This window comes from Limanda limanda, chromosome 11, assembly GCF_963576545.1.
Source record: "Limanda limanda chromosome 11, fLimLim1.1, whole genome shotgun sequence".
Lineage (NCBI taxonomy): Eukaryota > Metazoa > Chordata > Actinopteri > Pleuronectiformes > Pleuronectidae > Limanda > Limanda limanda.
Genome location: NC_083646.1, coordinates 16,972,528 through 16,987,856, shown reverse-complemented (window position 1 = coordinate 16,987,856; position 15,329 = coordinate 16,972,528). Strand labels below are relative to the sequence as shown.

Genomic DNA, 15,329 nt, shown 5'->3' with positions numbered 1-15,329 from the left:
TTGTAATTCACACTTTCCACTAATGTGATGGCACCTACCACTGGGATGCTAATGACTCCTAATTATTGCACGATAAACACTGAGCGTGGGAGCCGGGGGGAATGAAAAAGAGATGTATTTGTATTGTGTGATTGTGCAAAGACAATCTGTAAACAGTGCGCCAGTTTTCAATAACACAAATGTTGTCTTGGCACGAGAAAGTAAAGACCTCTAATAAAAGGCGATGACGAGGCTGCAAAGGATTTGTAGATTATTCTCCTCATCATTTCTTAATTAAGTGCTGATCTTATCAACTGGCAGGTAAGCTTTCCTCTTGGTTCTCCTCCAAAGTAAATGTCCCTGCACCAGGTACCATTTGCAGGGAGCCGCTGTGAACACGCTTTGCTCTCAGGCGTTCAATAGACGGCTATCATATTCCACAGAGCAGGGTTAGTGCTGCTTTAGCTGAGCCCTGCACATCTCCATAAACGGCCCAAAACCTCCGAAATCCCCTAAAGCTCAGTGCATAAGCAGAGGATTGAAGACATTTTATTACATTTGTACACCGATTTATTTTTATGTGGCTTTTAATTCAGCTTGTTAATTATTAGAGATGTTCTGATTTTCCATATTACCAGATTCTGATGCCTTGACTAAGTGTATCAGCTGATACAAGTTCCGATCCAATACCAGTGCATTTAAAAAATATTTTTTAACAGCTTTATGATACTGATTCTGTATGTGTGAAGATTACTATCATTGTTTATGACCTGGCTCAGGCTAAACAGCTTTAAATAGAGCTTTATTAAAATGTAAGCTTGTATTCTGTCATTTGCAGAAGTAGAGCCACAGCTCGAAAACATTGCACATAGTTCATGTTGCCGTTTTACTTTCGGGACTTCCCAGTGTGAGAAGCTGCCAATTGCTGATACTTAAGCGAGCTCTGGCTAACGCTGCACTCCCGGTGATCACCTCTTCACAAACAGGAGAAGGCCTGACTCTCTTCTCTTTCCATTCACTCTACATTCTGATCCTGTTCTTTCCTGTCACTGCTCATTTCCTCTGCTACTTCCTTCAATATGCTGTCAAAACATCAAGGGAGATTTGAGGCTGGAGATATTGCTGACATTGCTTTTGCTTTTGTGTGTGTGTGTGTGTGTGTGTGTGTGTGTGTGTGTGTGTGTGTGTGTGTGTGTGTGTGTGTGTGTGTGTGTGTGTGTGTGTGTGTGTGTGTGTGTGTGTGTGTGTGTGTGTGTTCTTGTGTGTTCTTGTGTGTGTGTGTTTTAGGGGTGAACAGCCTTTGCCAGTCACTGAGTGCCAACCCGTCCATCTCCAGCAGCCTGGTCCATCTGGACCTCTCAGGGAACATCCTCCGAGGGGACGACATGCAGGTATACACACACACACACACAGACACATACACATAAAGTTTTTAATCCATCTCAGAGCTGGTATCAATAACACTTAATTGATTGAAACAGTTCAGTGCTGCAGTTATGTGGAGACCTTTTTCGGACTCTTATAAATCACTCAGCACTCAGGACATTAGACGTCTGTTCAGAGCACAGATACAGAGATGGGGGGGGAAAGTCTTTACTCTGAGGTTAGAAATCAGATACAGTCACACCCATCAGTTTAATGTATTGTATTTAAGGCTGGACAATAAATCATTGAGTGGGTGAATACTGGTTTAAAGGAATAGTTTTTTGAAATCCTGCTCATCATCCGCTCATCTCATTAGGAGTTAAACGGAAGATTGATACCGCTCACATGTCCAGTGATTACAATTTACAACCAGTATAACAACGTGCTGGTAGTCAAGATTTTGTGACCCAACAGAGCCAGGCTAACCCTTTCCCCCTGTTTGCAGTCTTTATGCTAAGCTAAGCTAACTGGCCACTTATACTTTAACACCATCAGACAAGGCGATGTTTGAAATATACAAATAAAAGAGGGGATCAAGATGGCTGGAAAAAACTGTCGATCATAAAACATAACAAAATAGTTTAAGAACAACATGGAGTCTGTATGAGTGACAGTCATAGTGTTTCTAGGAACACATCAGACTTTCTCACTGTGATCAACAACACATGAGTCGTGTATGTTATGGAGAAGGTCTCATCCCCTGCTCTCTAACACTGTGTGTGTGGTGTTTTCTAGCTTTTCTGCCACTTCCTTGCTCAACCCAACAGCCTGGTGACCCTTGACCTCTCCAACACTGACTGCTCATTGGACCAGGTGAGTCGTGTGGCACGTCCATATTATAGCCGATCTCCAGAAGAACGCATGAGTAAAGAGATACAGTGTAAAACCACCAGAGCTCACAATCCTGATCAAACTGCTAGCTCTGTGTGTTGTATCTCATTAAACAGCAGTGTAAGAGGAGGTGGTGGACATTAACATCCATGTAGGAGGCAATGTAATCAAACAGTAAATCTGTGTTGCTGCCTGTGTAGTGGTCTGAACACTGTATGTGATGTATTGATGTGGGTCTGAGAGCCAAACACTGTGTATTGATCAGTCTGAGATGTAGCCAGCTGTCAGCCTGTCACTGCAGATATTGATGATCTCTTAAATCATATTCTGTCTGTGTCACGTGCACTCGGCTGGAAATATGTTCGCACGCTTGTAAACACACAGCAGGGTTGGGAGGTGCGAGAAAAAGTGTCTGTGGTAAAATTAGTTATTGATATTTAAAGCCTATTTCAAAAATTAAAAGTTAGAATGCAATTCAAACTTATAAATCAAAGAAACCTTTCACACTTTCAAATGTTGTCTGTGTCCTTCAGGTTTGTTCTGCTCTGCTGCGAGGTTCAGTCCAACACCTCTCTGTTCTCAACGTGTCGAAGAGCGTCTTCCCTCACCGGTGAGAACCCGTCTTTACTTACCATCGTGTTCTTGTCAAACTGTAGCCTCCTCCTTCCAAGGTTTATGGATCAACACAAATTTTTTAAGATTTTTTCAAAATACCACTGGAAACATTGCACATGCCTCAGTTAGAGGTCGTTTTAAAACAATGTATTACAGGAGAGGAAGTTAGAGTTCGAAGGCTATGATAGTGTTAAATAGGAGATTTTAGAAAAGACAGCACCGGCCATGTCTACATAATGACCAACTGGACTGTCCACTCATTCCCAAACTGCAAACTTCTTTTTGTTTGAGATGACATCCATACTTATCTACAACTTCCACCTGCATCTTTTGTGGAATCAAACTGTGCACTCTCCTTATTAGTTGAATTGCAAACGTGTATTAATGTAAAACTAGAATCGGAGATCTGTTGTACCACCGATCCAATCAGTGATGGAAGATGGGCATTTGTCCATATTAACCAATCAGAGTTTCTGATTGTGTGTACGGTGAGTTCCTTGTACAGTGTATAATCCATACTGTGGTTTTCTGTGCCAGTTTGATGATAGTGTTAGTTTCCTTTTGCCCTGAAATTCAGATTTGAACAGACATGACAGTTTTAGCCAGGAATTCAGTCTGTGTGCTGGTGTGTGTGACACCTGCTGGTGGCAACGTGCTATTACAGGCCGGATAAAATACAGGATGTGTTTGTGCGTGTGTATGTGCGGCTGTTCTCCTTTTTATTACCTCTTTAGGACATTATATTTGTTTGTGTGTGTTCTCGTTTATGTTTCCTCTTTGGGACAGTGCATGATATTTATGTGTGCGTGCGTGTTTGTGCGTGTTTGTACTATAGGTGTGTACTCGTTTTTGCTACCTCTTTGGGACTTTGCATGATATTCATCTGTGTGTGTAACAGATGGGCGGTTGAGGCAGTTGTCTTCCCATCATTATCTCTCTTTCCAGTTTGTCTCTAGGGAATTGAGGACTTCATCAGGGGGTGAGGGCAGAGGATGGGGAGGGGGGTGCAGAAGAGGAGAGGGGGAGGACGACAGTGTAGTAAAGTGGAGGGAAATAACGGGAAAAGAGGTAAATGGAGTGTGTGGAGTTTGTGTGCAGCTGAGTTTTACTTTCTGTCTGGGACTTTGTGCCATTTTGCGAATCCCCGCTGTGTCCTTTTTGTTGAGTTAAAATCGTTTCTTTAAGAGAAGGTAAAACCTTAAGTGTGTCACGGACTGAAGATGGTCATCTGTGTATCCATCTGGAATTTATTTCCTCCTCTCTTTCTGCAGGAAAGGCAAAGAGGTGCCTCCTTCGTTCAAGCACTTCTTCAGCAGCGCCCTGACTCTGAGCTCCATCAACGTGTCAGGAACCAAGCTGCCACCAGAGGCCCTCAAGTGAGACCACCATTCATTCACATTTAATGCGTCTCGACAAGCGGCTTCTTCCGTCCCACAGTCTTTGTTCTCCTTGTTCCTTATCTTATTTTACTACACACTGTTTATATCACTATTTAAAGTAGAGTAAAAACTAGACTTGTCCTGTCAGCTTTTATCCCAGAGAGCAGCTGCTGAAGCTCACAGCGCACAGAGACACTGAAGTTATATGTTTAACTGAAGTGGTTTTACTGTTGTAAACTAGACAAAACAGAACAAAATAGAATATATAAATAAAACAATGCATACTCATTTACTCTATCCCTCTCTTTCTCTCTCTCTCTATCTGATAATACCCTTTTTAAACTGTCTGTATTTGGATTGTTTCAGAGCTTTCCTGCTTGGTCTGGCCAGTAACCCCAGTCTGAAGGACGTGTCTGTAGACCTCAGCTGCTGTGAGGTGAGACCCACAGACGTCATCATACACATCGTGCACGTCATCATAAACAATGTGCACGTCATCATAAACATCCTGCACGTCATCATAAACATCCTGCATGTCATCATTTCCCCTCATCAATTTATTTTATCTCACATCGAGATATCTTTTGCAGTGCGTACATTTGTACCTGGCTCATGAGAAATCATTCTCTTCAGGCAGTGGGATTTTTACTTGTTGGGATAATTGGTGTGCATGTGTTTGTGTCTAGATTGTAGATTTTTGGTGCAGCTTGTCAATGTGTGCGAGACAAGCAGGAATCTGGGAACTTTTTCAAACCCTGTTCACAATGAATTCCAAATCATATGAATGAAGAGAACACATTTGTACAGTTGAAATCTTAATGGTTCAAGTTAAAGCCCCTGACTCTCATTAGACTCAAACTGTAAAAAAATATATCACCAGCGTGGTGAGACATGAGACGTCCTGCAGCAGCCGTAGCTTTGGATCCAACCCGGCCCCTTGTTGCCTGTCTTCCCCTTTCCCTCTCTCTATTTCACATCACTTTCCTGATCATGTACTATAGTGAACCTAGATCCCACAGCGGCAGTTATATTCAATGCACACTCAAGCTGATGAGAATGCAGGCAAACATGCACAGCTATGCTGCAGCACAGTTTAATCACGTGCTGCGAAATCCAGTGGAGCAAGTCTAAAAGTAAAACCGGTGGAAGCATTGCATTCTCTCGATTTGATTCCTTTATTAATCAATTATCCAGTATTGGTCCCATTTCTATAAGTGCTGTTATCGGCTAAAGTTTAGTGAGCGCTGCTTTATTTTTTATAGTTTTGGTGTCAACACTCAATTCAATGCAATCAGCCTTTTTAGGATCCACTCCAAAAAGCATTTGACAGGCCAGCGACACCGTTAAGAGGCTGTATAATGGAATAGTTGGCAGACAGCAGGCGGGGGCGGAGAGATGAGCGGAGGGAGGGGAGTGTGAGGACGAGGTGAGGTGGGGGGATGGCTCGGTGTGCCTCTGTAATTGTTTCATCACAACTCATCTCTCTCACACACACACACACACACACACACACACACACACACACACACACACACACACACACACACACACACACACACACACACATCAGCCCCCCGTCTACACCCCTGCTCCAACAGATAAAGAGAGATAAAGAACAGAAGCTGCGGTGGTGGAGGGAGGGATGATGCGTTCCATCCGTTTTTTACTCGAAGCTTTAATGAAGCGTTTGGTGGGGGGAGCCCAAAACTGTGAGAAATAAGGGGGCGTGTATGACACCCCGATGAGTGTGTTTGTGCAGTTGCGTGCACACGTGTGTATGTTGGATCAGAAGAATGAGCATTAAGCATCTGTGTGTGGTATTTCTTTTGTTGGTAATTGTTGGCTTGGCCCTGAAATGCTCTTCTCTCCCCGTAATGCTGCTCTAAGCTCGGTCATTGTGTAAGTACCAATGAACTCACTCCTCATAATTAACATTTCATTCACTCCTCTTTTAATTTGCACGCCTGCTTTCTGCTCAGCTTTTTCCTCTTCCCGAGCCCATTTTCCATCAGCCTTAAGAAATTAAATGAATAAAACTACAAACAGCTCCCAGCTGCAGTCATACTGGATGATCAGTGTTATTTTACACCATCACCATGTTAATTCCTGAATGATTCCATCTTTAGTTGCACGTTTCTCCGAAAGAGTCCTGTAGGTCTTTAAGTCTGAAACCATCTGATTTGTTGCCTCTAAAGGTTTTTAGATGTGTCTGGGTCTGATGCACTGTGAGTTTAAAGTTCACCCCCCCCCCCCCCCTGTCTTTCCAGCTGCGCTCAGGAGGTTCTCAAATCCTTGAGAGTTGTATAGCAGAGATCCCAAACATCTCCAGCCTGGATATCTCTGACAACGGTGGGTGACGGCGTCCGTATGTTGTACCAAACAGTGACTGAGCTTTACAACCCTGATTCAAAAATCTGTGGAATCCTATGGCTGCCAAACGTCAGCAGAGATCAGCCTCTCATATTATCCTCTCTAATACCTCAAGGCCTGGACTCAGATCTGTCCACTCTGCTGGTGTGGTTGGCCAAGAACCGCTCCATCCGACACCTCTCTCTGGGCAAGAACTTCAACAACATCAAGTCAAAGTAAGAATACAAAGCAGGAGAGACCTTATTTCTCTAAGACACCAATATTAGCAGGTCCACACAGGTTTTTTTAAACATGGCTAAAATGTCTCTCCTTGTCTTTCTTCCACCTGACTCAGAAACCTCGGCCCGGTCCTGGACAGCCTGGTTCACATGATTCAAGAGGAGGAGTCGGTGAGTTTGTAAAATTTCCTCCGACTGTATTTTGTTCTGTGTGGAGCGCTGTAGCCTGGTGGTAACACGGAACGACCTCGAGGTCCAAGTCCTGTATGAGCAAGCATCTAACCAGTTGAGACTCGGCCAGCTGCTCCACAGCTGACCCTTGACCTCTGCAGCAGAGGCTGGTGTGAATCGAATTTCCCTACATTGCTAAAAGTGAAGGGAAACTGTGGGGTTTCTGGGAGTTGCAGACAAATATTGAAGCTGTTGGATTAATATGGTACGGTGCATGAAGATTGATAAACACTGGAGGTGTAACTTTTCTGTTAAACCTAGGGTAGATGTCATTTAATTTTGAAATCGTAGTAAAAGTGAGTTGTTGGTGGGTTATTACACTACAAAGGGAAACCTCATGGAAAGAACTTGTGGGATTAAAACTGTAAATTACTCTACAAATCACTGGCTGCTTGTGATCCTCATCCCCACAGTGTCTTTCAACATCTAAAGGGATAAGTGATATTATATAAATATTAAAAGAATATAATTTTCTTCAGTAGTTATACATTTCAGAAAACCTGCAGTGAAACAAAGCTCTCCTCTCCTTCCTGTCTCTCGATCAATCCCACTCGTTTTATCTCTCCCTCCATCATGGGAGCTGTAACAGATTTTGTCCTGGTGCCTGCCTGTCTTTGTCTCCCACAGTGCTGGATGTGCTAGATTGATGGTCCTATTGAGCTGCGCCACAATGGATTGGTCTCTTGGTGCTTGCTCTTGTGGCCTTCTGTGTGGGTGTCGGTGTGTGTGTGTGCGTGTTTGTGCGTGTGAGCGAATGTGTGTATGCGTTCTCCATAAAATGATGGCAGTATGTGTATGAGCTGGTTATCTGGCTGTGCAGGTGGACGCTGGAGCTCAGAAAAGCTGAGAAGAAGGGAGAGAGTTTAAGGATTATTCTGCTATTTTCCAAATTGATTCATTTCCTCTAAATGTACACATTGTGACTCCAAGGTTGTGCTCACTTTGCAATGGCCACCTCCAATAGCGAGATTTGGGCAAACAGGGATTGTCACACAGCAGCGAAAGCCTTAGTCAGGATGTTTTCCCAGATGACGATCATTGTTAGTTTGCATCATGGCGAGTACAGGTGGCTACAATCTGTGTTTAGATTTGGTCATTCTTAATTTGCGGAGAGGGCAAGTGCAAAGTTATCAAAGCCAAAGACCAGCAGCAACATTTATGGGGGAAAGTGCCCAGAGATTTGTTTGTATATCAGGGGCTTTGGAGTAATATTTCTAATGTGCACAGTTTGTCTGCATGTAAAATAATTTATTAAACAGAATGTTTATTTTCTTTTTCTGCTGTGCGTCTTGGAAAATAGTCAGAATACACAAAAATACACGACAGACAAAGAGACGGAGCTGCTGGCGTTACGTTTACCTTGTTGTGTTTCTGTCCTGGCTGGAGTCCAGACGCTCATACCTGGGATCGCTGCGAGCTGCCAGAATACAGACATAAACTCTATTTTATTATTGAGCAGGAATGTGGTTCACTTATCCACCAAGATTACTCTTCACAAATGAAAAGAAAACCTCATATTTTATTGAGAATTAACAGCCCTCAAACATCTAATTGGCAATAATTAATACAGTTAAAGAGTTAAAACCTAAATTAGTTAGAATCTGCAAAAACAAATTAAGAAATCTCTTTATGTTGTTCTTAGGCTGCAATAAACAAACAACATTTCATATGTCATATGTTTTCTATCTGTAAACTTTATAATAAACCCTAGAGAAAACATACACGTTAGTAGTTATCAGCATGTTAGTGAATGTGATGGTGGAAGTTTATGATTAGGAGAAAAATAAGTCACAACCTATATATCTCCTGTACAAATTTAGAGGGAAATATGTAGAAGGGAACATGGGGACAGGATAAATACATCTGCAATTATCTCTGCACAACAATGATAATAACATTTTTTAACTGTTTATTGTCATAAAAACACCCTGGTCTCCTTTGAAGAGCCCCTGCAGACTGCAGTGGAGATATGCACCAAGTCATTTCAGTATTAAACACAAATCAGCATTTTATGGACGGCCATTAAAAAGATTCATTTGTCTCCGGTACAAGGTCACTTTCATTTGCGTGTCTTGGGTTATAATTTCTCATTTTCCTGGTTTTATTAAACAAGACGTGTCTGCGTTTCCAGCAAAAATGATTTCACAATCTTACTGATTTATAAGTTCTGAAAAATCTGAGCTCCTGAAAGTCATTCACTTTTTATAAACTGTCTTCGCTTCAGCCATAGCAGGGGCTGGAAATCACAATTACTTTACTATTGTCAATACAACTTACAGATTTTGACTTCCTTTCTTGTGCTGCACTTCAACAACCAGATGTTACTGAGCCTTTTTAGAAGAACAAAGTTTTTATTCTTAAGGGTCTGTGTGGGAACCCAGTGATAAAGATTTAGTTTCTTCTTTACAACACTTCAGAAAGAATAAGCTACAGCGCCCACTGGTGCATCGTCTCGTACCTATTTAAATGTGCATGTATAATGTCTGCTGTGTGCTCCACAGGAACTCATGCAGGCACTAAATAATTCTCTCTGTGCTCATTTTCCGCCTATACAACCATGTTGATGTTGTTTCTCCACACACTCATCAGCACACATTCATTACTGCCCTAAGTCATTTGATAACCACTGAGCTGACTGAGCTTATTGTTTTTTTTATGTTATTTTGCACGTGTGTGCACTTTCACAACCAAACATTCACTGTGGTAATCTATGTGGAGGTGAGAGTCTCTTCCTCTGGATCAGGAGCCATCATTTAAGTCGTAAACAAGAAGTAACGTCATGTTTTTTCATATCGGATTTGGTAAAAATACACTATGCTATTATACAGTTAATTTAAGTGTCTTTGATTTAGGACGTCTTTTGGCAGAATAATATTATTATTGTTCATGAATATATTCGGTTTCGTTAGAATGAGTCCATATCTACTTGATGGTTTGCCGTGTTGCACAGCCTTCTCTATACAGTGGCTCAAATGGACAAACCAATCATTGACTCTTGATAAAGCCTTTCACATTTTTACATTACTTGAAACCCCCCATTGACTTGAACAGGGAAGTGAAGCGAAGGGAAATCTTATACCCAAAGTATGTCTTCGTTTAACACTATCTAACCTTTTAATTTCAATATTTCAAATTTTGGCATCACGAATTTCCCTTGAGTAAAAGATCTCAAACCACTGAAATCACTAATGCAGCGGCAGTAGCGCACAAATGAAGTAAGCCGTGCATTGGCTTTTCCTCTTTGTTAAGCTGAGGTATCATTCATTTTAAAGAAGAATGAATGAGTTCTGTTCAACCTGGCGAATTGGCGGCCGGTAAAGTGAGTGGCCTGTAGAGGGCAGATCACAGGAGTGTCCAGCTGTGTAAATGTTACGCATCACAGAGCAGCTCGAATCTGCTGAACAGACGCACGCTGTCGGGGATTTGTAAACCCTTGTATCACTCTCACATTACAAAGAAATCCACTTGATCCTGTGATTCCTTTTTCGCTCTGAAGTTTTGAATGATGATAACGCATTTCAGACAATTGACAGAAGGCTCTTGAACGTCCACTTGATCCGCTGATACAAGTATAGTTTGTTTGTTTGCTCTTTTGAGTCACAACCACCTGAAAGACAATACAGCTTTATAAGTGGTATAATAGAAAAAAGAGTAAGCGTTGAATTATATTGAACTTTTATGTTTTGGTAGAACTGTTGTCAGTGAATGAACGGTTAGTGATTAACTTTATAGTTTTTATACCGAGTCTTTTGTAACAGTAACTCTGCTCACACTTACATCCACGTACATTTTACAGGACACGGAGAAGAATCAAAGGCGTCTCTCAAAGGAATATTAATTCCCAGTGTCATAAATTACAGTAGACTTGTGGCCAAGAAGTCTCCTTGTGAATACTCAGTGCTTTTGATGCCAACACACACAACTGAAGGGCTTCTCATCAGCCTGCAGGTTGTAGATAAACCCTGAGACTGCCCTGCTGTCCCATAACACTGTCAATGACACCCAAGAGTCAGTCGCAGTATCATTATATTTTATCTCTTCTCATAATTTAAAACCCCTCTCAACCCTTTTCTGTTCTCCTCCTCTTACCCCACGTGTCCTCCCTCCATCCTCCCCTCATCCTCCCCCCCCGCAGCCCCTCACCTCCCTGTCTCTAGCAGACTCCCGACTAAAGAGCGATCTGACCATCGTTCTCAACGCCCTTGGCAGCAACTCCTCACTCACCAGACTGGACATCAGTGGCAACGCCATGGGAGACATGGGAGCCAAGATGCTGGCCAAGGCACTGCAGATCAACTCCAAACTCAGGTCAATACACGACCGGTTCAACGGGTCACAGTGATGACATGTGACTGTTATATGCAGTCAATAGAGGAGACATAATGGGTTAAAATGTCAAAGTGTTACCGACAAGATAAAATACAAACAGACAAGTGTAATTATAGACTATCAATAGTTTATATATATAGAAATTACTTATGTGTAGTTACTGTTACGTTTTCATCTGCGATTGTATTTGTTTAGTTTGTTTATTGGCAGGAATACGCAAAAACTACTGAACAGATTATCATGACATTTTGTGGATGGGTTTGGCATAACATAAGGAAGAACCCATTGAATTTTGGTGCGGCTCCTGATCAGGTGGCGGATTTTTATCACATACTTTAACATTGTGAGATATGGACCTTATGAGATATGGACTTCTTCAAAAGTGTTGATTTCTCAGAGAATTATAATTTATCTTGATAAAGATAATCTAGAAAAAAAATGTATCAGATCCAGATTAAAATCCAGATCTAGTGAATTCAAGTTTGGTTCCATAAGAGGACTGTTTGGCCTTGACCAAGATATGTCCTTTGGTGCCATTCTAGTGTTTTCATTGCTGTGTTTGTTATGTAGCAGGATTATGCAACAACTACTGAATGGACGTCATGACATTTTGTGGAGGGGTGGAGTATGACCAGAGGAATGACATAATCATTTTTGGATTAGATCTGGTTGCCCCTCTAGTTGTACTTTGTGGTAACAAAGAGACATTTGCATTGTCATTTGAGCCTACATGTTCAGAGACCCATGCAAATGTCTTGACATGACTAATTATTTTTGATGACATGTACCTTTTTCTTTCGTTTTTTGTACAGGACTGTGATCTGGGATAGGAACAACACCAGCCCTCAAGGTCTTCAGGATGTAGCAGCTGCTCTGGAGAAGTGAGTGACACTGCGTCTATGTTTTTTTTGTGAGTCCTGTATATATACAGTATAATTGTATGTTGATGACTCTCTACTTGTGTTCCAGTTAAATGAAATCTAATAATGTACCAAAATCGTGTGTTACACGCTGAGTGGGATTGATGAGTTATTTAGCTGTCGCTGCTCAGATGTCACTCTGCCGAATGCCGAGCAGGAGGAAACCTTGAGCTGTGTGTAGACAGGAGGAAAGGATGAGAGACAGGAAGCTGGAGAGGGGAGAGAGAGGGGCACACACACACACACAGGGAATACTACAACAAAGGAAAGATGCTCAGACTCAGAGAAAGCTGGAGACAAAAAGTCAAGGCTGAATAAATCAGACCTGTGTCTACTGTATCTTCTGTCTGATCATCTTAAGGTTCAATATTCTGTGTGAGCGTCTGACTAAATTTACTTCTGGGACACATCTGTACATCCTCCGTCTCATCTCCTGTCTCTGTTTATCATATTCTCCCAGCAGCACAGCTCCCTATTTCCTCTCTGACTCCCTGTATTGTATTATTGAAATAACAATTTTCCATCTGTTCAGTTTCTCTGTGTGTGTGCGTGTGTGCATGTGCGTGTGTGGGTCACTGTGTGTGTGTACTGTGCATGCATGGCATTTTATTAGTATCAGTCAATTTCCCCATGTCTCCTGTGTTTGGGTTTTCTGTGCATTCTTTAAAGGTTTTTCATTAGATGTTCCATAGAACAAAATCAATGTTTTCTTTCTGTTCTTTTATATTGTATTTTTTGCTTCTCTTTGGTCCCTTTCATTCTTTCCTCTCCTCCATCGTAATATGAATATTAATACCGTGTGGTGACCTCTCTTTCAAGATCAGTAACCTCCAATGGTGTCACTTCGCTGCTCTCTAATAGAGCAGTGTGATACCAGCTGAGAGGTCGTGCCACATCGCAGCCTTGTTACCGCACACGCACACACACGCACACACACGCACACACAGGCACTCACACACGCACTCACATAGCCTAAATATTCCCTTTTTTCCAAAGAGGTTTCGGTGTTAATGTGTTATTCACACCAGTATCTTTAATTCATCAAGAGGCAAACACAGTTAGATTTTTCAAGCAGAAATCTGATCAAAAGTAGCAGATGTCTCTTTGATTCTGTTGTGACATAATATTTGTTAAACTGGAGGGAGGTTCACCAGCTGTGAATCCATTTTAGCCACATGAGGTCGTGATAAGAGCCTTGTTTCCCTCGGATCTGATTTCTCTGGTGCTTAACAATACAACCAGTATTTCCTCCTTCATCGGTTCCCTCATTGATGAAAGTACAACATGCTGTATAAACCTTGAAAGCATATATTTGTTCAATGAATGAAAGCAAGTGCATCAGGTTTTTCATTTCTCTGTCGGCTTCTGTCTTTTTTCTTAACTCAGTAATGTGACCTAATGTGTTATATTGTCATTTGGCTGTGTGCATTAGAAACTTCACCATTCGTTTCATGCCCATCCCAATCATCGATGCCTCTCAGGCTCTGAAGACCAGTCCAGACAAAACAGAGGACGCCTTGCTGAAGGTACTTTAATAAGCTCCATTTGTTCCTCCTCCTCTGTCTATGAAATGTTGCTGTTTAAATCATGTATTTGGTTTATTCTAATGACTTTGGTTTTGTGTCCTTGCCTAGATTGAGAATTATATCTACAGGAACCACGAGACCAGGAAATACCTACAGGAACAGGCCTATCGGCTTCAGCAGGGCATTGTCACCACAACTACACAACAGGTCTGAGACACACACCCACACACACACACACTTGATTCATTGAACTATCAAGCAACTCTTTATCAAACCACCGGATTTTGGAACACGTTTCAATGTGACATTCAAGGTGACAGCAACATTCACATAATGTGATAAACAAGCCAAACCCTCCGAGCTAATGCATACTAATTATGCTAATAACGTTATTAGGTTGCCGTGAGCTCATCAATTTTAAGCTGGTGACAGAAGTTAACTTTATCTTTTGTCCTGAGTGGACAGCTGCCTTTACCATCACAGACGTCTTCCCCAAGAGGACAGGAAGTTTTGACACGTTGGAGAGATGTTACCTCAGAGCGCAGAGTGAAAGAGAGGAGCGCTCACTCTGCAGCTACTTCTGGGGAAAAGTTTACTTGGACTTTACAAATATTATTCGACTGATTCCAATTCATATGGATATAGATGATATAGAACTGTAGTTGCTCTTAAATGTCATTTTGACACATCAGTTACTGTGTCAGGACATCCACTAAACCTTCTGGGCTTTGACATATCCCATAAAAACTTGTCTTGTTTCTTTTCAGATGATAGACAGGATTTGCGTGAAGGTGCAGGACCACCTGAACTCTCTGAGGAACTCGGAGACAGACGCCATCTTGGAGGACGTCAGGTCAGCAGAGAACCTCATCAAAGACGCCAGAAACTCAAAAACGGTGAGGAGACACACGTGTGTCACAATCTTACTGTTGTGTGTAAATTCAAACTTTATCTTCAAACACATTTGGAGATCAGTTTCTATATCTGACGTATTATTATATTATTTAACTACGACACAAAAATACATGGAGAATAACTTTAAAATTAAATATGAGTTGTGGTTTTTTTCTCCTAAGTCTAAAACTCTCTCCTTGTCGTCCTTTTTGTCTCCTCAGCTGCTTCCTCACCTCTACCACCTGGGATCAGCGTCCAGAGACGAGGTGAGCGGCTCCTCAGTGGGACCCATCCAGGAGAAACTGGAGTCTATGGCCGGGGAGGTGACAACGGTCATGGACCAACAGCTCCAGGTAGAGTTAAAACGTCAACTAAATACCTGTTAAAGCACGTTAACCCTAAAATCTAATACTAAGAAGGGATCAGAGGTATTGCAGAAGATACTATCATTATAGTATGATAAAAATAAAATAAATTCTATTACATTATGATGGTAAAGAGTGAAAACATGGATGCCGCCTGTCGATGCTGGAAGTAAAGCAACAGACGATCTTAACGTTTATCAATTCGACGATTTTTGAAATATATCCCCCCACCTTCTTATCCTCACCC

The 15,329-nt window shown here is 41.8% G+C and overlaps 1 protein-coding gene across 1 annotated transcript in view; it reads left to right on the top strand.

Moving 5' to 3' along the window:
* Positions 1 to 15,329, top strand: part of LOC133014286 (F-actin-uncapping protein LRRC16A-like) — a 68,910-nt gene that overhangs the window by 45,468 nt on the left and 8,113 nt on the right. Inside the window, exons 13-27 of the mRNA XM_061081482.1 lie at positions 1,267 to 1,370; positions 2,140 to 2,217; positions 2,769 to 2,845; positions 4,122 to 4,226; positions 4,596 to 4,665; positions 6,117 to 6,128; positions 6,497 to 6,578; positions 6,715 to 6,814; positions 6,934 to 6,988; positions 11,184 to 11,356; positions 12,190 to 12,258; positions 13,730 to 13,823; positions 13,932 to 14,030; positions 14,591 to 14,719; positions 14,939 to 15,070. Of these exons, the coding sequence (XP_060937465.1) occupies positions 1,267 to 1,370; positions 2,140 to 2,217; positions 2,769 to 2,845; positions 4,122 to 4,226; positions 4,596 to 4,665; positions 6,117 to 6,128; positions 6,497 to 6,578; positions 6,715 to 6,814; positions 6,934 to 6,988; positions 11,184 to 11,356; positions 12,190 to 12,258; positions 13,730 to 13,823; positions 13,932 to 14,030; positions 14,591 to 14,719; positions 14,939 to 15,070 (1,379 nt within the window). The remainder of the gene's footprint in view (positions 1 to 1,266; positions 1,371 to 2,139; positions 2,218 to 2,768; positions 2,846 to 4,121; positions 4,227 to 4,595; positions 4,666 to 6,116; positions 6,129 to 6,496; positions 6,579 to 6,714; positions 6,815 to 6,933; positions 6,989 to 11,183; positions 11,357 to 12,189; positions 12,259 to 13,729; positions 13,824 to 13,931; positions 14,031 to 14,590; positions 14,720 to 14,938; positions 15,071 to 15,329) is intronic.